This window comes from Triturus cristatus, chromosome 4_1 (assembly GCF_964204655.1).
Source record: "Triturus cristatus chromosome 4_1, aTriCri1.1, whole genome shotgun sequence".
NCBI classification, from domain to species: Eukaryota; Metazoa; Chordata; class Amphibia; order Caudata; family Salamandridae; genus Triturus; species Triturus cristatus.
In genome coordinates this window covers 1112049682-1112077407 of record NC_140585.1, presented here as the reverse complement: position 1 = coordinate 1112077407, position 27726 = coordinate 1112049682, and the positions used below count along the sequence as shown (strand labels likewise).

At 42.1% G+C, this 27726-nt stretch overlaps 1 protein-coding gene across 3 annotated transcripts in view; it reads left to right on the top strand.

The window, feature by feature from the left end:
* BCAP29 (B cell receptor associated protein 29) overlaps positions 1-27726 on the top strand; it is a 284369-nt gene that overhangs the window by 142712 nt on the left and 113931 nt on the right. For all 3 annotated transcript variants that reach the window (XM_085654121.1, XM_085654119.1, XM_085654120.1), the window contains exons 5-6: positions 14049-14184; positions 18209-18320. In XM_085654121.1, coding sequence (XP_085510247.1) covers positions 14049-14184; positions 18209-18320 — 248 coding nt within the window. The remainder of the gene's footprint in view (positions 1-14048; positions 14185-18208; positions 18321-27726) is intronic.

Genomic DNA, 27726 nt, shown 5'->3' with positions numbered 1-27726 from the left:
ATATGGGCAAATGGAAATCATCCCCGGTGCATTGACCCCAGAAACCCCTGTGCAGCGGTTCCAACAATTTAACCTATTTTACCGCCGCGGTTGGGGTAATAACTAATACGATCATAGCAGTTGAAGAAGAACTGGAGTTAGGTTAATCTGTTGCCAAACAGTTTGATTGTATTTCTGATCCCAGCTCAGCATCTGCAGGTGCTGTTCCCAAAGCAGAGTTTGACTTGAGATTGCCCCCAGCTGTTTATTTATGCCTTTTGGAAGCTACTGTACGTCAGCCTCCAGCAGTAGGCCTAGCCACCCCATCTGAGCCATTTAAAAAAAAAAAGGAAGGCGGTGGCCTCCCTTGGGACATCAAAAGACACTGCTCTGACACTTGGACTTGTGGATGATTTGTTTGTAAGACATTTTATTGAACTGTTGAAAGTAATTATTTGTTACCTTTCAGCTTTCAATGATCGGCTTAGTAAACTAGAAGATGCTCTCACCAAGACCAATGTCTCTCCCTAGTCTGTCCATCCAACCTCTTTGTGGGGCCCATTACATAACGTCAGTTCGGTCAATTCAATCCCATGCCCGAAAGGACCAACACTTCTGAAAGCGGGTGGCCAGAAAAAAACTCACTCTCTTGATCCCCACCATTTAGATTCTGTACTCAAAGCTACTATTTCTAATTCTGGATATTCATCAGTTGCTTGGGTGGATACACATGTTTCCTTCTAAGTATCTTGGGACTCAACAGTTGTCTTAGAAACAAGTTAATGCTGGTGGAAGGTCATTTGATTTAGCTGCAAGAGGTGGAGATCTTCGTTTTAACAATCTTATTCTCAAATTGCTGCCGGCTGCTACACCTTATGTCTTAGTACTTGCCAACAAGCCACCTCTAAAACCTGGGGCTGTTTAACATTACTCACAGCTGAAAAATAAAGCAATTCATTGATATGAGGGATGACTGAGCAACAATTTGAATTTGTTTAACAGCATTAACAACTGGTTAGGCAAGTCAACAAAAACTATGTATGGTGATAGTATTGTTGTGAATTGTAACAATCCCCGCATAGCCAGTTGTCTGTAATTGGATCTATCAATTTTATGCGCATCTTCTTCTGTTTTACTGCTTAACTTGGGTTACTGCTATAGGCCTCACCATTCCCTCAGCACTTCATCAATGCCCCTTACCTAATCATTCAGCAGTAGCAGATAAGGTCATTACTTCTTATATTCTTACTTCTAACAGGACCCCTGAGTTCCTTAACAATAACGATTGACTGTTTTAAGGTTCTTGTTCCGATGATCGTGATGCTGCTATCAATGGATCCTGTAAATCAGTCATCCGCGATACTCTCTACATCCTATGTTGGAATGTTGTGGGGCTAGAAACAAACAAGCATGGCATTGAGTAGATTTTGTTTCTGAAAAAAATGTATGTGATTTGCTTACAAGAAACTTGGGAGATATCCAACAGTGTGCTTCTGAAGGGTTTCAAGGTTTTTTTATTGTTTTGTTTTGTTCGAGCATAAGGATCGAGCTTTGGTAGAGCTAAGGGAGGCCTTTTGGTGTTATTTAAGTTTAAATTATGATCTTAATCAACTGGACAGAGGTTCTTCCAATTTACTTGCAGTCTGTCTTTCATTTTCGAATTTCTGCAGTGTTTTACTCATTAATTTGTACAATGCTAACCTGAGTCGGGATGCCAGTACTTCCCAATTAAGAGGTTTGCTGGACAGATATGCTTGCCCCATAAAGGGAAATGTTTCGGTAGTGTTACTGGGTGATTTTAATACACATTTATGTAACACCTGCCCTGTTCAAGAGGGTTGTTTGTGGTCACCTATACCATCATTTGAGAAAAATTGAAGGCCTTCTGCCCATGGTAAAATGGTAAATATCATACTGAGCAATTTTAATGTGGTCCTTATCGAGTCAGTCGGTGCAGAAAAGAATTACACTCAGATTGTGCTTACCTTCTTTGGGGAGAGGGTGTTCTTCCACAATCAACTTTATTTGTCTGTCCCGGCTTAGCCTCTTCTCTTCTGAACTTTGAGGTGCTTAGTGATCCTCATGTGCCACTTTCTCCTGGATGGTTAATTCTGTGCCAAATAACTGTTTGTGTGAGTGGAAATCTACTACGGATCAGGATTGCAGAATTCACTGGATAAGATAATTCCAGTCAATTATTTTTTTTTATTTTTTTATTTCACATGTTTTATTAATTTTATACAGGAACACATTAGCAATTCTGTTAGAGGGTTAGCATAGGTTATTCCAATCGCTTTTTAGACAATATAATTCTTTGCAAGCCCTACATGTTGTAACAGTGAAGAAGAGAGGAAGAAGACAGAAAAGGGCAGGAAAGCAAGGGGTGAAAGAAGAGATAGGGGACAGGCACCTGAGAGTGACATTGCTTATTAATTATGTCTGACATACGGTGGGGATGTTGTTGTACATGTCATACCTATAGGTCCGAGAGGGCCACATTGGTTGGGACCAGTAGGGCCCAGTTAGGTACCTTTGATAGGGTGGAGCTTACATAGCGGTGCCAGGTAGTGACTCGCCAGGCTGACTCGTTTTCATGGGGGCTCAAAAGAGTCAAGGAATGTGTTGGGGGACTTCCACATCTTTCTGGAGGCCAGTTTCCGGGCAAGTTCTGTAGTGCCATGTTGTCTGTTCCTCTAAGATGCGTGATCCAGTTGAACCAGCCTTTGTACGATGTCTTACTTGTGTCTTTCCAGTTAGTGAGGACCATGTAGTAGGTCCAGAAGGTCCCTATCGTGTACTGCTCTCGGTTCTGCGCTCATAAATGCCGTGGTGAGGGTGGAGAATTCTCTTGGGTTTTTTTTAAACATTTTTATTGCCATTTCTAGATTACAGTGACAAAGTACATTTGAATACAGAAAATTGGATTGTGCTACTCTGTTTACCAAATGATACAACTTTAGTCGTACTCTGAGTAGTCCATTGTTCAGGCAACCGTGGGGCGCCAAGATCCGTGATTGCCATCTAAAACTGGGGTACCGAACTGGGAAGGTGGGTGCGGAATTCTGGGTACTGTTGTCAGAGAATGGTTCGGGGCGAGGCATACAGATTGATCAGAGCAGTTGTACAATATTCGGGAGCATGGGAGACAGCTAGACTGAGGCAGTCTGACATCTGGTCGATAGGTGTGGGGTATGGTGCTATGCACTAGCGATTCTGCGGAGACGCCATGTGGGGAGATCTGGAGTGTGTACTGGGAGGCTGGTCTGACGGTTGCAGAGCTATGGATACGTCTGTGCCTTGATCTGAGTCGTCGGGGCGGGGACTGTTTAAATTGGTGCAATAATAAGGCCCATTCCATGGAGATAGGAAGTTTGCGTAACCCTTTCACTTCCTCCTCACGCAGTGTTTCCTCCTCTGCTGCCGCTCATTTATGAACTGCTCCCACCCATGCCGCAAGCGGGGGGACCTGTGGGGGATCGCCAGTGCATAGCTATGCCGCGTTTGGCTAATAATATGGCCAATGAGGCAAACCTAGTGGGCACTTTGTGTTGCTTTTGTTTTCGGAAAATACCCAGTGCACAGGATTACCAGGTGGTCAAATGTGCGCGCCCGGTGAGCTCTCTGAGTGATTTGTGAATATAGTGCCAGTATGCTTGTATAAGAGGACAGCTCCAGAACATATGATAGAAATCTGTTGCCAGTGAGTGACATCTGGGGCATGGAAATTGAGTATCAGGATAGAATCTATGGAGACGGGCCAGCGTCAGGTATGCCCTGTGTAAGATCTAGAATTGTATGTTTTTAAAGCGTGCGTTTCGGGATACTTTCTTGGGGAATTCTAGAGCCCTCTCCTATTCTTTTTCATGTAGGGGGCGGCCTATTTCCTTTTCCCAAGTGGTCCGTAGAGACTCTAGGGGTCTATATGTGAGCTCCCTTATGGCTTTATAGAGCCATGTGGTTAGGTGTCGTCCCGCCCCCATATATAGGATTATGTGGATGACCGGATGTGGGGGTGGTTCCCCAGTCGATAAATCATGATATCGACGATAACTCTCCAGTAGTTGGCGATGAAGTAAAAACTGGCCAGGGGGCAGATCGTGATCGCCTATGAGGCTTTGGAAGGGCCTTAGTTGTCCATCCTCGAGCAGCGACTCTGTTTCAGTAATACCGCAGGCCGTCCATGTGTGTAGCATGTTGGGTGTGTAATAGTGTTCGTGTTTGGGCCACCCAACCAGTGATAGCAGCCGTGAGTATGGGGGTTTCCCCAGTGATATGCGGTGTATTCTTTGCATGCACTGTGGAGAATTCTCTTGTTAGCGTACAGTCAAACAGTTTATTTAAAAGTGCAAAGATTTCCTCCCAGAATGTTTTGAGTGATGGGCAATAAAAGATAAGGTGTGCTAGATCCCCATTTTCTTTGTTACAGTTCCACCATACTGCCTCCTCCCTGAGGCCTAATGAGTATAACCATGCAGGGGTCCAGAAAGCCTTGTGAAGCAGCCAAAATTTTGTTTGTGGGAGGACTGGGGAAATCTTATTGCATGAGGCCGAGGCCCATAGTGTGGCCCATTCTTGATCGTTGTATGTGGTTTTAGTTTGATTATTCCAATAGACAACTGTCTTGACGTTAAGTTTAGAGGACTTAGGGTGGAGGAATTGTAGAGGTGTGAGACCTGGTGCCCTAATTTATTTATGTTTGATACGTACCGGGAGATTGACGGTTGCGAGGTGGAAAATTTGGTTTTCGATGAGGTCGATCTGATTTTCAAAAAGTTATAAAATTCGATGTCAGTTAGATTGTCTTAGCTTGTGATGAATGTAATGGGGTAAGCTTTGTTTCTAATTGGTAAGGATAGCAGATCCCTTTCTCGATCCATGATTCGAAGGCTAAACTTTTCCCTTTGTAAAGAATCTTGCTGTTGGCCCAGAGTGATTCCATTTTAGAACCTTTGATGCTATTTTCTAGCTTCATATCTACCTTTAGTTGGGCGATTTTAGTGTTTTTAAAAATCGGCTTTGAGGTATGGGGGTATCTATTTGCTGTTAGTTGAGCGAGAGGGCTTAGGTTGTTTAGGATGGCCCTCTCAATCTGTAACCATGCCGGCGTGCTGCTGGCCAGAGGTGCAATCCAGTATGAGACTTGTTTTGCTATAAAAGCTAGCTGAAAAGTTTTGAAGTCGGCTAGATTTACTCCTCCTTGATTTTTCTCCAGTCTTAGTTTTTTTATGCTTATCCGTGCTTTTTTCCTACGCCAAAGGAATTTAGAGATCAGAATATCAACTTTGCGGTGGAAATCATCTGTGGGGAGGAGTGGGAGCATGCTGATCAGACAGTTGATCATTGGTGTGATCACCGTTTTAATAGTTTCAATTCTTCCCCACCACATTATGAACTTTGGTGACCAGGAGTCTAGAAGTTTCTTAATCTTCTGTAGCATTATTTTCTCGTTATGATGTAGCGTGTCAATTAGGTAATTACCTAATTTTTTACCTAGGTATTTGATATACCCCGCTTGCCAGGCTAACCCCCCGCCCCCCAGGCTGTCACTCGTGCAATGAATATTTAGTGGTTTATCTTCTGATTTATCCTTGTTTAACTTATACCCTGACAACCCGGAGTATTCTGCTATTGTATGCATCAGGGCATCAATTGAGGTCTTCGGCTGTTCCGTTACTCTTAATATGTCGTCAGCATAGGCGGCTACTTTTATTTCAGCGCCATTGATATCTACCCATTTTATGTTCGTGTTTAGTTTGATATCTTAGAAGAGGGGTTCCAGCGCTAGTAGAAATAGTGAGGGGGATAGTGGGCAACCTTGTCTGGTACCCTGTTGTAGTGTGAATGGTTCAGAGAGTGACCCATTAACGACTATACGGGCTGATGGATTCCCATAAAGGGCCATAACCATCCGTATGTATCCTTCTCCTAAGTTGAAGGATTGCATGCAGCGCTCCAGGAAAGTCCAGGAGACTCTATCGAAAGCCTTCTCGGCGTCCAATGTGATGGCCACTGCTGGTTCTGTTCTAGTGGCCGCATGCTCCATAATATGGCACAGAAGTTGTGTGTCGTCATTGGACATTCGAGTACGTGAGAAACCCACCTGGGAGTTGCTTATTAGTTTGGGAAGAGCGGAACTGAGTCTGACTGCCAATATTTTTGCATATATTTTGCAGTCCACGTTAATAAGGGATATGGGTCTGTAGTTTTTGGGTGATAAGAGGTCTTTACCTTCCTTTGGGATGACTATTATGTTAGCTTCTGATATGGATTGTGACACCTCCCCTCTAGATGCAGAGTGGTTAAAGACCTGTTTCATGGTTGGTTTCAATTGTTTTAGGAAAGCCTTGTAGAAGGTGGCAGTAAACCCGTCCAGCCCAGGGGCTTTGTCTTTCAGTGATTTGACCGCCGTTTCAATTTCAGCAATATTAATTTCTTGACCTAGCCTGAACGTTTCTTGGGTGCTTAGCTTTGGTAGCTGGAGTCTATCAAGGTATCTTGAACATACCTCTGTATTGAGGCTCTGATCTTTCCTGTAAAGTTCTTGATAGAACTCTTGGAAGGTTTTAAGGATTTCTTTGTGTTTTGTGTTGGTTTTGTTATTTGAGTCTGTGATGGAAGAGACAGCAAATTGGTTACGTTTGTGTTTTAGGTAGGAGGCAAGTCATTTACCTGCTTTATTGGCCTCGCATAGGTTGAGGGCTTTGTATTTATTAATCCACAGTCCTGCTCTCTCACTCAGTATTTTGTTGTATTCGTACTTCTTCTGTGTTAGTTTAGTTAGGAGCTTGCTATACTGTATGGCCTTAGCATGGGCCAGTTCTAGGCTTTTGACCTCCTGCTCGAGCTGTTCTTATCTCAAATTTGTTCTCTTGTTTATTTTTTACTTAATCTCAATTATTGTGCCTCTGACCGTTTTCTTCAGGGCATCCCATAGGGTGTTGGAGCTAGTCTCCGGGGAGTCGTTAAATTTGAGTTAGTCCGTTCTAGCCTCCTCAATCCTTTTTTTTGTTAGCAGGGTCCGACAGCACATCGCTGTTAAACCGCCATCTCCGGGGAACGGCTTCGTTGTGACACCCGCTCAATTTTAGGCTGATACATGAGTGGTCCGATACTAGTCTTGGAGCTATGTCTGAATGTTCGATAGATGTGTATGGGTCACCGATATTACTATGTAATCTATCCTGGTGTAGGAGTTGTGGGGGTTAGAGTAGTAAGTGTAGTCCCTTGTGTCCAGGTGCTGGAGGCGCCACGCATCTATTAGGTTATAATTGGTGTAGATATTTTTGGAGGGCTGCATGCGAGTTTGTGGGGTGATATTTACAGGAGGATTGTCTATCTATTATGTGATCCAATGGTTTGTTAAAATCCCCTGTCAACAACATGAGGTTGCTTTGGGGGAAGCTCTCTAGCGTGCGGGCCACCTCTGCCCAGAATGTTGGGTCGTCCGCGTTGGGGCCGTATACATTTGCCATGTGGATTAGCTCCTCCCCCCTTCTCAGGTGAGTCACCAAAAGCCTACCTCCGCTATAGGGTGATTGTGATTCTATTGTTATGTTGGATTTTTTGGATATCAGTGTAATCACCCCTCCCTTTTTTTGTCGGCAGGTGAGCAAGCCGTCTGTGAGATCCAATTACCTCTTGCTAGTTTGGCATCCTCCATGAATAGTTTGGTCTCTTGTAGTAAGATTATATCTCCTTTAGTTTTAGCTAGGTAGTCTACGACCTTCCGGCGCTTAATGGGGTGGTTAAGACCTTTCACATTGAGGGACACTATGTTGAGGTTTGTTGCCAGATTGAGTGTGTTATTGTGGACCATCATCTAGGATGCTACGTGGCGGGAGCTTCCGTTCTATCTTCCCCATCTTGGGCCTTGTAGATGCGAAGCAGAACTATTTGTTCAAGCTCCCTGCACCAACAGTATAGTGCATCCGCGTACCCTCAGTGCTTTGCAGACAGTGTACATAATATGTCTGCGTATGCATATATGTCAGACCTCCCAAAAATGATTGCTAACAGGGCCTGCCAGGTTATAGCGAAGAAAGAGGTGAAAAAGGAAAGGAAGGCAGAGAATATAGAAAGCAAAGAACTGAGAAACCCCCCCCCCCCCCTCCAACCAATCTTGTATATCGGACGTGCGACGACAGGATTGTCGTCCCATCTCTCGGAGAATAACTTTTGGTTGGATTATATAGCTGTAGTCCTAAGAGAATCTATTAAGTATTCTCCAGTCTCTGCCTTTTGTAGGTCCCCCTTTTTACGCATTATAAAAACCTGAGTATCGTCCTCTTCTGCAAAGAGACGGTCTTTTAGGCTGTGCATAGGAATACCGTGCCGTTGTCTTGCCATTGCCGGGTGCCTAATGGGCTGCGGCTGGAGACTGGGGTATCCATTGAGGTAGACGAGTGTATATAATTGAGGTACTTAGTGGTTGCATGACTGTTCTTGAACAAATGGCCCACTGGGGTAGCTGGCGTGTTCATTGTGGTTATTGTCTCCGTCGCAGACACCAGAAGGGTGGGACCTGAAAGTGGTCTAGTAAGATAGCTGTGTTCACACGGTGGCCGGCTCTAATGACGCTCTCCTTTTGCTGGATCCAGCTTGGTAGGCAACCAGTTCCTTATGGTCGTTGAAGTAGTGTTGTCTTCCGGAGTCGATTATCCTGAATTTGGCTGGGGCTATGAATGAGAACTGTATGTTTTTGGTCCTTAGTTTGTCGCGTAGGGCAAGGAATCCCTTCCTGGTGTTGACCGTGGGCTTTGAATAGTCCTGCGTAAAAATTATCTTGTTACCTTTCCATGTTATCTGGTGGTTTTAACGTGCAAAGGCAAAGATGGCCTCTGTGCGCTGTGATCTCAGCAGTTTGCAGATGATAGGTCGGCCTGCTTGTCTTGTTGAAGATTTAAAAGTGGGGACTCTGTGCGCCCTGTCCAGCTCAAATTGGCGGTCAAATTTTAGATTTGTAATTTTTCGGATCAGATCCTCAAAGGCTACACATGAACCAGCTGGGTCTTCTGACCCCTCCGGGAGGCCTAGTATACGAATGTTCCCAAGCCGATTACGATCTTCAAGTTCCACTGTCTGTTTCTGGAGTGATGAGGTAATTTTTGTTAGAGACTTCAGCTCCTGAGTTGAGCTGTGGGATATATCTTCCACATCACTGAATCTCTGTTTGGCTGCAACGAGCCTATTATTGACTGTATGTAGGTCGGCCCTGACTGCTGCGATCTCGAGTTGTATTGCATCCGTGGTGGTTTTTGTGGATTTAGCCAAGTCGTGGACCTCTGCTAGCTTCTTTAAGATCATATCTAGGGTGCTATTGATGTCTGGCTTCTGTTTAATTGGGGAATCCGAGATCGCTGGTTCTCCCTTGTGTTTTTTTTTTTTTTGCTGTTGTCGTCTTGATTCTCTTTCCGCCATGGTTGTCGTATGGGTACCCCTGATGTACACCAGAATTGTGCTGGGTCACGGTGATTCTGTGTATTTGTTATGTTACTCCCCTCTTTCTTGTTGTTGTCACCCTAGCGGTCTCCTGTAGTCTGTTTTAGAATGCTGCTTCCTGTGTACCCCTGTGGGGCCTGGGCCCCCTTTGCTGTCTCTAGAGTTCTGGTGGGTGTGTGGTGGTAGAGCCCGGCAGCCTATTTCTCCCCTCCCTTGATATTTCTGGGTGTCAGGCAGTGTTGAACCTCAGCATCGTTTAATGGTTTCTGTTCTCTACTGTTCTCTGCCGTTCTCTACCGTTGGCCTTCACCGAAGGCTCAGCGGCGTCACTGGGTAGGTTGCGGGGACTGGACAGTTGAGGTCGGGCAGCGTGTTCGCTCTCTCTTCACGCCAACTAGTTTTTGCCGCTCTCTGTGTTTTAAATTTTTTTTTTATTATATATTTTTTTTTGATTTTCCGAGTGAGGCATCAGTGTGTGGGGACGTAGACGAGCATTACCAACTCACTGGTGTGGTCGATATTGCAATGCCGTTACCTTCTCCTGCTTTTGGCGCGCCCCTTTGGGTTGTACCGTGTGTATGGCGGTTTCGGTTTCACTCCCTTATTTGAGCTCCGGACCCCCAGATACCTGTGTGGGTGTTCTTTCCTTCATGTTGGCTCAGTTGCTACTCCTTCTAGAGCCCCATATTTGACCACTTACTCTGAGGTTTAGCGATCAGAGTAAGGCTGGTCCCGCTGACACCATTTTAGTTCGGCTGGGTTTATGGCGGATTCACTTTCCCCTTTTCCGGAAAGACCCTCTGGACCTCAAGCTCCCGCTGGACCTCAAGCTCCCATGCAATTGTTCGTTCTATCCGCCGTCTTACACACCCTCCGATTGGAGCCTTCACTCTTTTCCATGCACACAGTCAGCACCTGCTCGCAGTCAGCCTCCCTGTGCTTCGCTGCCGCCGCTACCTTCTCGCTGTTGCCCTCCGCGTGTCAATCGTTTCGCTGCTCAGAGGTGCAGGCAGTTACAGGGGTGTGTTGCTGGTGTGGCTGATGGTGCTATGTCGCTTTCTCCACCCGCTTTTAGTACGTTGGTCCCAGCGCCATTTTGGGCTACGGCGGTTTCGCTTTTTATTTTTTGTTTTCCTTAACGGAACGCTGGACCCCCAGACCCTCTCTTCGTGCTGCCCCACGCTGCCTCATGCTCAAAATCCCTTGGTCTATACCTCATAACTCGTGCACACGTTGGGGTATTACCAGACAGAGTCGGGGTGTTGGCAGCCTCTATTCCGTCACCAGTACGTCGCTGTTGCTGTGACCTTCCTTCTCACAGCAGCTCACTGTGTGTCAGCATATGTACTCCAGCTCGCTGTTTTTCTGGGTTAGGCTGACCGTTTCATGGTGCACCGGAACAGGTTATTGGTACTGGCGCTGGCACTGTCGCTTGCTATTGGCCCCCTTTCCTCTGTGTTGCAGTTTTCAGTTTTGATTCTGCGTTCTCCTGATCGCCATCTTGCCGCTCATCCCGGCTCTCTCCCTCCGTGTTTATCTCGATTTACCTTCCATTACTTGCTTTTGGGGACTTTGTGTTGGTGCCCTCGATTACTGATAAAGTTCCGACACACTAAAATCCCTTTAGAGCCCTTTTTCCTCGTGTGGATCTCTCAGGGCTGCTGTTCTTAATCTCCGACCCGGATGAGTACATTTTAAAATATTATATCCTGGTCTGCAACAGAGTGAGGCTGCTTCTTACTACCACTAGACAGAGAGCCCCAGTTTCACGACGATGGTTTGATCACTCCTGTTCCATTTCTCATAAAAAACTTTTGGAAGCCTTAAAGTAGAAACTTAGGGATAAAGACAGAGTCATCCCCTGTCGTTGATTATAATATAGCCGTTAACAAAAGGAAAATTGTGTTGAAGGTAGAGGCCTGGGAAGATGTAATGGAATCATGTTCTACTATACTAAACTACATTTTGGGAAATATTAATCGCCCCATTTTTGCTACACTAGCGATGAATTCTGTATCACAGCATATCACCCCAGAAACCTGGCGCGAGTGTGTTGCAGCTATTTATGACGCCCATGATTCCAACTGTTTCTCTGATATTCTGTTGGCTAACTCACTGTCTTCCCCGTTGTTGACCCCTTTGTTAATATTTAATTTGGAGGTCAGGGATTCCTCAGACGTTTGCTAAAGAATAAAGCCTCAGGACCAGATACAGTCCTTCTTGAGTGATTAAGTGCAATGCTGACTTATGGACACCACTTTTAACACTCTATATTATTGCAACCATCAGACATCGAATTCCACTTTCATGGACCAATTCCGTAATCGTACTGGTCTTTAAAAAATGCCAAGAAAACGATGCATGTTGCTAATTCTTGATCTATTCTTCGGTCAAGTTGATAATTAAAATGCTATTGAGTAGACTGACTACGGGGGTCAATGATCATCTTGTCTTGACTGATGTGCAATATGTTTTTCAAACCAGGAAGGGGACGGTGGACCAATGTCTGAATCTTTATTGCTCATAGCCTATTATACCAGAACAAAAGCTGGCTAACTTACTTCATTTGGGGTTTATGGTTTTGAATTCAACCTTTGACAGTGTTAATAGGGTCAAGCTTTAGAATATTATGTTGGGCATGGGGATTGATACTTTTTTACACAATCTACATTTGGAGCTCACAGCTTCTGTTATGGTCTTAAGGTTGAGTGTACGAGGAGATTCACTCTAAAAAGTGGTGTCAGTCAGGGCTGCTTATTAGTTCCCTTCCTATTTATGCTGTATGCTAATAATCTGGATTAGGTACTCACAGTGGAAGGGTAAGACCTACCCTTGGTGAGTTGTCGGGCTGTCCCTTTATTACTTTACGGCGCCAACGCTGTCCTGTTCTCCAGAACTGCTTTAGGGTTCCAGCGGTTTCTGAACAGCTTCCTTGGCTTCATGGACAGCCATGACCCCAATACAAATTTAACCAACTCTGACATCATGGTAATAGGATCCACAAATTGCTAGAGCAGATCCCACTGTCATCAAGGATGGTTTCCACAAACTAGTACGCCCAGATTTGTTTCTCAACCAGAATCCATTGTTAAGGGAGACAAGACATGCATCAAGAAAGCCTTGATGACATTGAAGGCGGACAGAAGGGAATCTGTTGCTTTGCCCATGCCTTATGTTAGATCTTATATTTTGGTTCAAAGTACATTTTCTCTGGAACCATATCTTATTTATGGGATGTCACATACCCATCGTTTTTTGTTAACCCGTTTTAGGTTTAACTTAATACACCATATGTTGTGAGTACCCAAGTGCTGGGCTTATGAGGCAGACAATGTTCCCCGTTTATTCGATGGTATATCCATACAAGGCACTGTGCATTTTGTTTTTGTATGATCTCTCTATTCTTGTTTGCTCAAAAGATTCCTATAGCCACTATTGGCCGATTAGAACTTCAGTCAAGCTAAGCCTGCTTTGTTGTGTTTACAGATGTTGTTGATATTGGAACTTGGTATTATGTTGCTTTAAAAAAAAGAAATTGCAGTTAGAATGAGTAGCCTAATATTAAACTGATGTACTGGATTTAAGCATGGCCTATGCACTTTATTGTGCAATGTATGAAGTTTGGGATGCCCTCAATGTGGTCCATTATGCAACTTGTAAGTATTTTTTTAATGAAATTGTGTTTTATTTATACTGAATTGTTTTTATTGTCATTTATGATTTACATGTTTTAAACCAAATGAAGTATATTTGATTTGGTTCAACAGGTTAAAAGTGATCAGAGATAGTGTGGGGCTAGCCCATTATTACCAACCACCTTGGCACTGTCCTGCAAAGTATTGGGGTCGATCGTGTGAAAGGCAGCAGATGAATCCAGTACGATTAAAATATTTACTTGGCTGAAATCTAAATTAAATCTAAGATTTTAAAGGGTGGATGACCTAATCACCACCGCTGTGAGCAGGACATATCCTTCCTGAAAGGTCTTTAACAAGTTATTATCATTGAGGTAAGAGCTTATTTGTTTAGCGACCCGGCTTTCTGGAAAAAAGAAGGGTCAAGGGGTGAAAGAAAGTCTTACTAATCTGTTTGAATACTGAAGTAGGGCAAGGGTGTTTTGAGAAACCCAGTGTCATCAGACAGATCAGAGAGGATCTTTTGATTTCACAGAAAGGTGTGTAAGCCTTGTGAGGATCTGGGCAAGGTATGTTTCAGAAGAGGCTGTAGGAGGTTATCCCTGATGGCAATCTTTCCAGATGAGCGTACTTTTAGCAATAAAGTAGTGGTTATTGCTCACGCTTTTCTTGAGAAGAAACAAATGTCCTAGGACAGCCTGGAATTTTCATGGAGTTTATCAAGAATTTGAAATGCAGCTTTTTGGGCGTGCCCTACAGAGACCATTTTTCCCTGCAAAAAAACTTTTGTTTTAAAAAAATATATACATGGGCATTTGCGCTTTTTAGTCTTCTTTGGTGTCAGTGGTATAATACTGTCTCTATATCTATTCTGCCTGACAGAGTTTAGTTTTTGCTGTATGTAATGAAAATAGTCAGTCTCCATGTTTCAGAATCTGATATTTACAGCGGATGCAAAAGGATCATCCTTTGATGTTTTTTTTCCTTTTCCTTAAGTGTGTTGAGACGTATTGTTACTTTAATAACACAACTGGCACATGAGCTGGCGAGTAATGGAGCTATGAAGACCCAAGTTGACCATGCAAATGGAGCAGCCAAAAAATACATGGAGGAAAATGAAAAGCTGAAACAGGTATTATTTTGTCTACGTAAATCTTTTGTACCATTGAATTGAATTGATTCTCCTTCACATAAACTATAATTATATAGGACGTTTTTCACAAAGGGGTGAATACCTCCTTTACTTCTGCTAGGAATTCGGAAAGCGATTCTTGTCGGGCTTAAGTGGATTTACTACTGCAGATATCTGCTCCACATGTGTGGAGAAATCCGCAGTAGTATCTCCCACGTAAGGAGTGTGGCAAGGCAAAGCATTGTTTGCCTTATAAGTTTGTGAATGCTACAAACATGTACAATTGTGAGCACAACCCAAGATCTGGCCCCTTCGATCCTGGAATTAGTCAGAAAGCTACTCCAGCCAGAGCATGGAGTATTATCTAGTCCCCTTCCAGTATTGGAAGGGGACTAGATAACTTCCATATTTGGCAGGGATAAGGGGGGGGATTGGGATTGGGGGAATGGGATTGGATTGGAGCCTGCAAGACATGTTGCATGAGTATTTTATCAGTAAAGTCAGTCATATTTATGACTCCCTGGGAAGTGACTTTGAACGGGATCCGCATCCAGCTACTAATGGCTGTAATACAGTTAGTAAAGATACACCTACCTTTTTAGTATTCCCTCCGTTAAAAAGCAATGTTATTTGGGAAGTAGCAAAGACATTTAAATCTGAATACCCCTTAGACCCTTCCCCTATAGACATTTTGCTGAAAGGAGGAGATATCATTTTATCAGCCCTGGCCAATCAATATAATCATTAGCTGAAAAAAAGGACAAGTCCTTGACCGCTGGAAACACGCGGTTGTCAGTCCATTGCTGAAAAAACCTTCCTTGGATCGTGACAAGGCAGAGAATTGTAGACCTATATCTCTGCTTCCTGGTGTAAGCAAGAGTTTAGAGAAAGTGGTCAGTGGGTACTTGACCAGTTTTTTGCAATCTCATAATCTCTTAAATCCAACTCAAACTGGTTTTAGACCGGGGTAAGGTACCGAGACTACTCTCCTAGCCACGGAAGAACTTAAGAGAACATTGGATCAAGGTGGCTCAGCTGCGCTAATCCTTTTGGATTCAAGTGCAGCTTTGGACACTGTTTCCCACCCTATTCTTCAAAGTAGGAACGAGGCGCTAGGAGTCATGGGTAATGAGCTAAATTGTCAGACCTCCTTTCTAGAAAACAGAAGCTCCCAGGTCAGGGAGGGACCTTGCTTGTCGCAGGACGTTCAGCTTAAATACAGAGTGCCCCAGGGCTCGTTCTTGAGCACCACTCTCTTTAATGTATTTCTGTGCCCCTAGCGGACATTCTGTTCAGCAGGTATCACAGTAGTCTCATACGCTGATGACACTCAGATTGTTGTCTCTCTTGCATCTAACATCTGCCAAACTGAGGCCAGTTTAGCTGCACGCATGGAACAGATGAATACTTGAATGTATAATAGTCGCCTCAAACTAAATGGCGACAAGACAGAGTTTATGGGGGTTGGGAACAGCCCCTGCCTCTGGGATAATCTGCCTTCGTGATTGTCCCTCTCCAAAAGAGGAAGTTAAGAGCCTGGGAGTATTCCTAGATAAGGCCCTTACCATGTCATCTCAGGCCAAGAAATTGGCAGGAACGTGCCTTGGCCTTCTAAGAGCTCTTAGGAAGACAATTAAATGGCTTCCTATTGAAACCCGTAGAATAGTGTTACAGTGTCTCATTTGGATTACAGCAATTCACTTTATCTTGGCAGCCCTGCATATGTCCTCAGAAAGCTGCAGATTATACAGAATGCTGCTGCTAGAACTTAGCTGAACATTCCCAAATCACAATCTGTGCGCCCGGCTCTGGTCAGTCTTTATTGGTTGCCGGTAAGGAAGAGAATTGAATTTAAAACTCTTTGTATTGTACATAAAGTAAAGCACGCCCAGAAACCACATATTCTGAGGCAGTTCATTGCTCAGCATAAGAAAACACGTGATTTCAGGTCAAACAGTCAATTTCTTTTGGCTATTTCCAGAATAAAAAGGACCAGAAGTGGAGGGTGATCTTTTGCTTACCTGGCACCTAAGCTTTGGAATTCCCTTCCAATTGGTCTGAGAGCCAATAGCAGTTTGCTCAGTTTTAGAAAGCAACTAAAAATGTATCCATTTACCTGAGCACTATGTCACCCCTCTAGCATGTCCTACTAGTGCGGGGAAGCCATTTTGTGGGTAGCCATGTGCTCTATAAGAATTTGTAAATAAAATAAATAAATAAACATTACATTTTTAGTAGTATGTCTGTCTGGAACACTGTCCGTGGTACAAGTTCCCAAGGGTTCTTCTTGGAATGTTTGTGAAAGTGTTCAGATAGAGATGTAAATTTCCACCCATACTGGGTTTTTTTGTAAATCAAGTCTCAAGCATTTTCATTTACAAAATGTTTTTTTTTTTTAAAGTCTAATATTGACCATTAGGTTTCCTTAAAAATAAAGTAACAGAAGCATACCTATTTGAACATTAACACTTTACCTATTAGAAATCCTTAAAGGTTGTACTTTGCACATTCCCAGTATTTGATCTTTCGTACATTCAAACGCTTGACTCATTCCCCCTCATCAGGCTTTGAATCCCTAGTACTTTTAAATGGCAATAAACAGTGTTAAAATACCATAGACTCACCAACATTGTTTCTTTAACAAATCTACCTCTTTAGAAACCACCCAAACTTAAGCAGTGGAGTCTCTACTTCTTTCTTCCGGTTTGAGTTGGATGTAAGAGATTATGAGAGGCCCCAAAAACAGGTCAAGTAACCATTGACCACTTTCTCTAAAATCTATCTTGGCACATTTTCTACATTGCAAGGATTTCAACCTTTCGTTCACTGTCCCTGGATTTCTGCCAGCCCTATCTTCAGCCACACGGTACAGTGACTTGTTTCTGGGGTTACTTAACTTTTTTCTGAACAAGAGTAGAAATTTCACTTATGTCTAGCAATTATGTTGGCATTTCTTCCACCCCAAGCATAAAGTCTCTTGCTTTGAGATCTGTCAGATATTTCCTTCAAAAATCATCAGAAGCCGTGAAAGAGGGCAGTCTTTGCCTCTCATGAGGAGAAAATGTTCCCACCTTAAATGGATGATTCTGTGTGCAGTGCTCCACAAAGTACTTTTCCTAAGTGGCGCAGTAGTGGAAACATTTAGAAATTCCAAAGCTGGAATTCTGTAAAAAAAAAAAAAGTCTCTGTCCTCTTCTCAATAGGAGAAATTCAGAGTTCCTCTGACATGCTGTTGGAAAAGCACCCAGAGCACAAGATGGCCCTCAAATACAGCTCAGCGGGTCTGATACAGTTTCCGACTGCACCGTTGTACCGTCCCCCTTGGCTGGTACCTTGTTGATGAGAAATTGCCTCGATGTGGTTTGCAGTCAACAGTGGAGGCAGTATTTTTGAAGCTGAAGTGTTTTGCCAGTGAAGACACTGCCTCCATCATAGACAACCCACCCCACCAAGTAACAAAGTCACCAATGATGAAGGCCCTATCATTAGCAATGAAGACCCTATTGAGGGTTGGTCAGTCAGCGATGACCACGATGACAAATTCAGTGAAGATCGCTCCATTGATGACTCTGACGATTACCTCATTGCCATTGCCCACTAATGACACTGTTGTCAGCAGTACCTCTTAACATCTTAATTTCATCCTCACTGGAGGCGCCAGGATGTTTTTACGCAAATTCACACCTTGCCATTCAGGATCCTCGCAAATGTCACATTGTGGATCCAGAACTAGAAGTGACCAGCCTCAGTCAAATACAGTCTACTGTCCAACCAAATTGGGTGTACTGTATATTCTATAAAATGAGCCCTTTTGAGAGGACTATGGGCAATTGCCCTGCAATGGAGGAAGAAAGGTAAATACATCTAAAAAAGGACATTGGTTTACACAATCTGTAGTTCGTACATTTTACTATGCTCTCTGCTCACCTAATGTCTACACATTAAGTGTACTGTGGATGAAATGTTGTTTTTACAATTGTTATCTAAACTAGAAAAGTTAAACTTCCCACCCTCTTTTGCACAGGCCTTAAATGTTAATAAAAGAAACGAAAATGACTACCTAGTTGAAGCAGAAAACAAAAAACATAAGGAGGAAATTGAAAAACTGAAGAAGACATTAGATACAACTTCAAAAGGTAGTATTTTTGTTAACACTTTACTTGTTCTACATTAATTAATACCTTTAGTAATGTATTATAGACATGTTTTCTTTAAACCGTTTTATCTCACAATGCCACTTGGTTCTGGTTTGAAAGATTAGACTAGTGTCCTCTCGTTTGTGTGTCTTTTATCCAGCTATTTTCAAAATGGCTTAAGCCACTCCTACAAAGATTGAGCCTTAACTGCATATATTTATTTTGTCATTTTGTGTTTCATGTACATAATATAGTGTTTGACAATTCATAGTAAATGTAAATCGCAAGGAGATTGTTTGGTATTGCTAATAGTCATAATTGTACAATTCATGGAAAAACAAATTATGAAACACAATGGCCAGATCATGTATATTGCATCTGTAGTGGGCAGATATGTCTTAAATTGACATTTGTTCCAGAGATCATTAACAGTTTATTTGGTGTAAATGGGATATTTCCAATGGTTGCTGGAGGAAACATCAGTGCAAGATTGCACAGTAAGTGAGGAACCTCCTGGCACTAGTACGAGTTGTGTGTTCTGGCCCAAAATCTGAGAAGATAGCTTTTACCTCTCAGGCAACTCGTACTCTGTCCTTAAAACTACTTTGAGTTGAGTAGATCATTCTTAAATGTGCATACTCTCTTGCGCTCAGCAATGTCACGTACCTGCAAACACTGGAAAGTGATTTCCTTCAGAGTTGGTTGATACAATATAACTCATTTGTTTTTGGTATCATGCCCATGTAACCAGTTGTAATGCATTATTGCATGGGTGCTGTGACAAATGCAAATTACATTATAGTTAGCTTTATGTGTATTTGCGTTCACCCCTTGGCGCTTAATAACAAGTGTTTGTTACCTCAATGGTACTCATTTTATCGACCTTGGAAGGATGGAAGGTTGATGGGAGCCTGTGGCCATAAGATCAAACATAGGTTTCTGGAGTGGTTGCATTAGTCCACTGAGCCACCATACTCAGGCACTTGAACATCACATACCACAACCTAGGAACATCCATGCCCACACAGACCACTTAATTTTAATGGTGCATGTTACATAAAACCAACAAGCATTGGCATAGCCAATAGGTCTCGCCTTTGGGACCTTATAAGTATTTAGTTATGCAGCATAATATTCTTGGTGCAACCACATCAACTGTTGCATAGCTAAACACTTCTACGGTCCCAAAGGAGAAACCTATTGGTTATGCCAATGCTTGTTTAACATTGTCTTTCTTCGTTTTAACGATCAGCCAGGGATCATTAAGACAGCTATAGAACCAATCTAAAAGTGATTTCTTCTTGTATGTACCATAGACAAATAAGTAGAACTAGAAATTGGTATCATTCCTGAACAGAGAAGGATTACATGGCAAAATCACTGACACAGGACAGCACACATCCACGGAGTTATAAGGCAAGCTAAACATACGAAACACACAAAACACCAATGTTTTAGTGGCGGAGAACTTTTTTCAGGTTTTGAAAGCACAAGGAAAAAAAGATACTGTGGATCTCCCATGTCACAATGTAATTGAGGATGTGGCCTAATTGCTCGAGCTGTCGAGCTTGAAGCTGCGGGATAGGGTTCCTGTCTCTGCAGGGATGCTCAACACCCTGTGATTCTGAGCAAATGTCTTAATCTCCCTGTGCCTAACAAAATGAGTGTGCCACTCTGCAACATAACTGGCGCTCATGTAAAACGCTCCGACCCCTTCGGGTCGAGTTCAGCGTAGTATTGAATTTTGGGGTGTGTAGTCATGGTTTTCTAATGGCAAGCACTAGAAAGTAAATTATAAAACGTTTGCGGGAGGAGCTAGTGAAGAAATACGTATGGAATATTAAAGGAAATTATTTGGATTGAATTTAAAAGGAAAAAAACAGCCCTTTTTCAAGACTTGATTTACCATAAAAAATTGTCATTTTTGTCCAAAGTGATTTGAATAATGTATTGTAAATAATGATCCACGAAATAAACCCCTCGCCCTGTGTATTGGAATCTGGTAACCTTGTCCTGGAGTACCTTCAATTGCTGATCACAGCTCTTCGATGCCTGCCACAATGCTACATGAACGAGGCAAGGGCCAGGAAGCGCAGCAGGGAATGCCTTAAAACACAGTGCTTAGGAGAGAGAATGTGAGCACGCATAATACTTTAACCAATGTGTCTTTTCAGTAAAAAGTGTTGGCATGCCGGGAACTGAAAAGCTGTGAGTGTCCGGGACATGTGGTTTCTCTAGTGCAGGCTAGCGCCTAGCGCAGAACCCGCCTCCTCGGCGCCCCGCACACCTCTAGCTCTTACCATGCAGTTGAAGTGAGTTGCCACCTCGTCATCGGGGGTATTGTACAGGATGCCGCTAACCGGGGTCTGCTCGCGCTGGTGGCAGAAGCCGCAGACTCCCTTTATTTTCTACTTTGGTGGCCGCGGGGCCATGGTGCTAACTCAGAAACACAGCTGACAGAGGTAGATCTGCAGCCAGGTACTGCAAAAAAACTATGCGGGATCTGAGTCTGACGCCTCAGTGCGCAGCCATCTGCGCTGTGAGTCAGCTATTTCGGTCAAAAGCTCCCAATTGTTTAGTTGCAGGCATAGTTTCGTTTTCAAGGCAGAAACCAGCTGCGCGGGAGAGGGAGCCACGCCCCCTGACAAGCCCAGTCCGTGAGATTTAGGTTTTGGTTTTGTAGTAGGCGGGATGAAGCCGTTGCGCGTTCGCATCTGTCCCACAGAGGGCCGTGTGCATCGCCCTTATGAGTTGTTTTACTGATAGCTGACTAGGCTTACAAACGCCACTTCGCTTGTTGCTTTAGATTTGCATACATGCCAATGACACTCCCGATTCTTGAAGTAAACAAGCGTTAAAACACAAGCGCGGCCCCGCGGCCGCGAAAGTTAACTATTAACTGACAGGAAGAGCAGGAGGTGAGCCTGCGAGCGGTGCGCGCGCGCTCCTGGAAGTGGCAAGCGAGAGGAAAGCCAGATGGCGCCTGCTTGAGCGATGCTCGTTACTATGCGCATAACCGCACGCTCTAGGCCAGCAAAAGCTTGTGGTAAGATTTCTAAAGCCTACTCACTAAATGTCCCGCCAGATCAGCGCATGCACTGGCTCAGGCGAGACCTAAAAAATCAGTAATAAAATCAGTGATAACACCAATAAAACGAAATGTTTAACACCAAATGGGTAGACTAAGCCCTGTGTGCAGCAAACGGAGAAGAAAGTAAATTGGTCTGCCATAACCATAACAATGCACATTGCCAAGCTTCGATAAGCAGTAGGCTAGTTTTTATTGACCCATTGGTTTGCCCAGATATTCTTCTTAAAGGTGGGAATACAAAGTGCATTGCTAGGGACATCAACTTTTCAAAAAGAATCCTGGGATTTTGAAGTTATTGCTGTGTATAACTAATGTGTATGGCATTTTTAATATGTAAAGCAACACCCCGGAACGAGCACTAGATGGAGCTCCTTCTTGCGCAGGCAAAGTAAGTGATCTTTGAAACACTAAACTGCGCTGAGCCAATATTCTAAGGGGACATAGAACTTCTGTAAAACAGCATCTATGAAATAATATCATAGGCATAATTTTGGTCATTTTGAGATCTCTACAGCGAGAATAACAAGCATTTGCAATGCAATTGGTCTCGCCTTTTAGACCTTATATGTTTTTAGCTATGCAGAACATTAGCCTGGGTACTGAAACATCTACTTTTCTTTAACATGGTGTGAAAGTGAGCACCAAACTGCGTGACACAGCAGGTATGGGAACAGATGGAGAGAAATATTGCCTTTCAGCTGCAAATGGTTTAGTCCAAACTTCTGCTTTTAACTTAAAATCAAGGCCTTCGGTGGTCATATCACTGAAAATACAAGATTTGAAAAAATATTATTGTCTGAGTGCTGGTGGAAGACAATTCCTATGGAGTGGAATCTAGAGAATGCTAAAGTGATACTGGTGTTTTACTGACCTCTGCTGGTCGTTTTCTTTAAGTTTAAATTTGATTGAAGAATAGATTGCAGCATACAAGGAAGTAACATTATATAGGATAAATCACAGCTTAATGAATACTTTGAATTTTACAACAGACAAAAAACCTATGAGTGAAAGAAAAAGGGGCAAAGGAGGGAGAGAGGGGATTGGGAGAAGGAAAATCCTGTATGGGTAGAAGAAACCATTAGAGCCTGAAACTCTATTGAATAAACAAGCAAACTAGTGAATATACTGTAATTATAAATTCATAAAACACAATACTGAAAAATAAAAAGGAGCAATATCGAAATATACACTTAGCACTGAGTTAAAGAGACAACATAAGATTTATGGAGGTTTTCTGACTTCATCTGGAGTATTCACTATAGTGGCGGAATTAGAAGCTATATCAGTTAGGTAAGAGGATAAAGGAAGCCATAAAAGATCCCTTTTAATAGATAGATATGGGAGAAACATTGCTTGTGTCCAATCTATGATTAAAACAAACAGCATTCCACCAAGCATTGAAAGTGACTTTGTCAGCTTGCTTCCAATTGGAAGCTATTAAATGTAGGGCTATAGCTAATAGTAAGTCAATTAAAGAGGGATTGGGAGTTGGGTGTGACCAGGAAGGTGATAAGGAGCCTAAAAAGACGTTAGATAGGGAAAATGGAATGTGGGTATTGAAAATTTTATTAATTTGGGACCAAACTAGAAACCAAAAACGGGACAAGGAGGGACATTGAAAGAGCATGTGTTTTAAATCCGCTGAAGCCCTTTCGCATGTCCAACAGGCCGAAGAATATTCTGTAGAAAAAGAAGCTAATTTCAAAGGGGTTAGACGGAGGCGTTTGTAAACAAAATGAAGAGTTTTGAGAAGTATTCGCTGCCCTAGATGTCTTATGAATCTTTAACCATAATTTATCCCAAAATGCGATAGGCCAACACTCCCCAAGATCCTTTTCCCAAGCCAATTCAGCCTTCGCCTTGACTCTATCAGAAGAGAAAAACAAAGTTCTATATAAAGAAGAAGCTGATGAATTAGAAGATAATAAAGGAAAAAGATTAGAACATTTGGAAGGGATATTGGGACTAGGCGGTAGGGAAAGAAGATATTGTAAGAGAGGAGGAAGAAGAGAGTCCTATTGAGATTTACATGAAGGGGGTAAGGAAAATTGTGATCGAAGCTCTGAGAAGGATAGCGGAGTATTATTTGATACCAATTGTGAAATCCAGAATAAACCTTTGAGTCTCCAAGATTTCCAATAGATAGTCCGACCCTTGACATGTAGTAGAAGATTATTCAGATAGGTTGTTGGTCTAACGAAGAAAGAGGGATACGAGGATGGAAGTAATGGCATTAATATTTTACGTGAATGAGAAATAACTTGAGAGCGAAAAGAAGAAATAGTGTCAAAGTGTTTTTCAATATTCAACCAAATAGGGGGATGAACATATTGATCTGGAGAAAGCCAACAAGAGGATTGTCTGAGAGAAAAGGCATAATGATAGGATTTAAAATCAGGGAATTTGAGACCACCAGAGTTTTTGTCAGCTTTAAGGGCGTTGAGAGCAATTCGAGGAGTCTTATTTTTCCAGAGGAGTTTATTTAATAAAGAATCAATTTTTTTAAAGTACAAACCAGGGATATGTACCGGGATCATAGACAAAAGATAGAGAACTAACGGAGAAAGCATCATCTTGATAGAGTCCATACGCCCCCACCATGAGAGGAAGAGTGGATGCCAACGATCAATAGATATAGATACATTTTTTGCAAGATTATCAAAATTTTCTTTCAAGGTTTCTGGGATAGTAGGAGAGAACCATAAACCTAAATATTTTATTTTAGAGGTTTTCCAGGAGAAGCCAGTGGAGACAAAATCCTGTTTTAAACAGAGAACATTTAATGGAAGAACCTCACATTTATCTGAATTAAGGCGGTATCCAGAAAGTTGAGAAAAAGTATCAACTTGGGAAAGAAAGGCTGGAAGAGAAGTAACCGGATTTGAGCAATAAAGAAGAATATCGTCAACATATACCGACAATTTAACATGAGTAGAGGTCAATTTAAAACCAGTGATTCTATCGTCTAACCTAATTTTTGTTAGAAAAGGTTCTAACGTGATTATGAAAAGAAGAGGGGATAGAGGGCATCCTTGACGAACACCTCTAAAAAGATGGAAGTAGTCAGAGGTTTTCCCATTAACAAAAATAGAGGCCTTCGGGCCAGAATATAATAAAGAAATAAGAGAAATCAAATTAGGAGGGAAACCAATCCATTGAAGAGCGTGAAACATAAAATCCCAACCGATTCAATCGAATGCCTTTTCCGCATCCAAAGCTATTGCGGCAATGGGATAGAAGAGGCCTTACTTAAAATGTTAAAAAAGACTCTGGAATTATCTGAAGACAAACGACCTTTGACAAATCCTGATTGCTCTGGGCCAATAAGGTTCGGGAGAATGGGATCAATACGAAGAGCAAGAATCTTAGCGAGAACCTTATAATCTAAATTTACTAGGGAGATCGGACGATCATTTTTACAAAAAGCGGGATCGTTGTTCTCCTTGGGAATCAAACAAATCATAGCTTCTTGAAAAGACCCTGAAGAGGAACCATCCTTGACAAAAGACTGATAAAGCAATAAGATGCGGAAGTAATAGGGACGAGAAGTGAGCATAAAATTCGATAGTAAATCCATCAGGACCAGGTGCTTTACCTCTTTTCAGTACGGACACAGCGTGCTTAATCTCAGCTAAAGTAATGTCTGTTTCTAACAGGGAAAAATCAGTATCATGCAAAGGGGGGGAATTTATTGATTGGAAGAAAGAGGACAGTGCATCTGAAGTTGGCTGATGTTCTGGTGTATACAGATTTTTGAAAAATGAAACAAATTCATTTAGAATGTCATTATCTCTAAACAACAAATCTCCTACATTGTTACGTATGGAGTCTATTTTAGTCCGTTCGCGACGGATATTTAAATAATTTGCAAGCAATTTGCCCATCTTATTCTGACCTCCATAATAACGGGCACTACTTTTTAAGAGATCAGAGGATGCGGCTTCTGTAGAAGACTTATTAAAAGAGATTTTTGCTTCAATAAGATTCATTAACGATGCTTCAGTATTAGAGCGATAATAACCATATTCAAGTTGCTTAATCGTGGCTAGTAACTGAATATTTTTAGCTTCAAAAACTTTTTTCTTTTGTGAAACAAAATTTATGGTAAATCCTCTCGCTGCAGCTTTAAAAGAATCCCAGATCATTACAGGAGATGCATCCGGAATGGAATTAAAAGAAAAGAATTCAGAAGCAAAGGAAGTGAATTGGCTTGTGAAATTAGGGTCTGATAATAACATGTTATTAAAACGCCATCTACCAACATTAGGGGAAAAGGGCAGCAAATCAAAATCTACAAAGACTGGAGCATGATCTGATATGAGGATAGAACCTATTTCAGCATGAGAAATATGTTGGGATAACGGTTTACTGAAAAAGAGATAATCTATCCTAGATTGTGAATGGTGAGGAGGAGAAAAGAAAGTGTACTCTTGTAATTCTGGGTTACAAAGTCTCCAACTGTCAATTAAAGCTTTACGACGTATGGCGGAAATGAATTGTGAGTGCATCTTGGTATTAGAACATTTTACAGTAGAGCGTCTATCTAATATGGAGTCTACAACCTGATTACAGTCACCTCCAAAGATAACATAGTCATCATCTAACAGAAGAAGTTTGTCAGAAATCTGAGTCCAAAACGTATTATCCACATTAACAGGTGCATAAACATTAAATAATACTAAGGGTATTTGATCAATAAGTAATTTAACAATTACCCAGCGACCATCTGGGTCGTTTTCCTGAGATATAACTGAAAACTGATGTTTCTTATGACATAGAATCGATGCACCATTCTTCTTTCCTAGGGCCGGGGAAGAAAAAACATGACCCACCCAACATCTTTTTAGCTTAGCTGCTTCAGCATCTGATAAGTGAGTTTCTTGTATTAGAGCAATATCCGTATTCAATCTAGATAAATGGGTTAACACGCATTGTCTTTTGATATGGTTATTAACTCCTTTAACGTTCCAGGTTACAACTCTATAGGCAAACCATTAAAAAGAACATGCACAAGTATAATGAAAACATTTGAAAAATATCTAGCAAAGAAAATATGAGCAATCAATATGCAAACAATATAAGAGTTCAGATTCTTATTACCTAATAGACAAAAAATAGGGAAAGAAGGATTGCGAACTATATTCGGGATAAGGGAGAGGAACAGGATATGTATAAAAGGAGAGAAGACAAAAGGAATATAGTTTAGAGTAGAAACTAAGATACCGTAAAAGAAAAAGGGGAGAAAGAAGGAAAAGGAGAAGAGAGAAAATGTCTGAGGGAGAAGAAAACGGCGAACAAAGAAGTGATTAAATATTAACAATTGACAGAGAAAAAAGACAACAAAAAGACATACCACAAGAAAACAATGAGACTGGGGATAGTGGAACCACATGAGGAAATCAGCACACCAAACCAAAGACTCCACAGGAATGCGCAGGGGGAGAACGACCTCCAAGTGAGTACGAAGAACACACAAGTCCAGTGTCACAAAACCGCGCCTAAAAGAATACAAAAAGAGATATTATTAAGAACTAAAATCACAACAGAAGACAAGCAAATATAAAGCACAAAATATATATTACAAAAGACCAAGTACGGAATACAAAATACTAAATACAAAAGGGAGAGTAAAACAGAAACGACATCAGCACGGAATATCATTCCAATATATAAAAAGCACTTTATGCTCAATAATTATACTCGAGGGATATCCATCAGTTCATTTGTACAAGAGTCCAAGAATTGTTGAAGCACAGCCGGGTCCTCATAATTCGTCGTCTTATTGTTATAAGTCACTTTAAACAAACATGGATGAAACAGACCATAACAAGCATTCAAAGAACGAAGAGCAGTTCTCGTCTCCAAAAACCTCTTGTGGCGGTCTGCAGTAATTTTGGCGTAGTCCTGAGCAAAGAAAAGGTTAGAGCCATGCCAAGTAATTTTCCCCTTCTGCTTAGCAGCCTGAAGTACTTTGAGTAAATCTGTATATTCTAAAAAATACAGAATATCACCCCTGGGTTTTGATACAGAGGAAGAAGAAGCACTAGATGAACGAGAAATTGGACCCAGGCGATGCGCTCGTTGGATGTTCAAAGCTGGAGAGCTTGGGAGACCAAGCAGCGTAGGTAAAAACGTTTGGAAAAAGGATATGGAGTTTGATCCTTCAAGACCTTCTGCAAGACCGTAAATGCGTAAATTATTACGCCTGCTTCGATTTTCTAAATTTTCCACTTGTAGCTTGAGGTTCTGAATTTCTCTGTGCATACTAAGAGCTTGGTCAGTGAAAACTTGAACTGACGCAATTGTCTTTTCAAG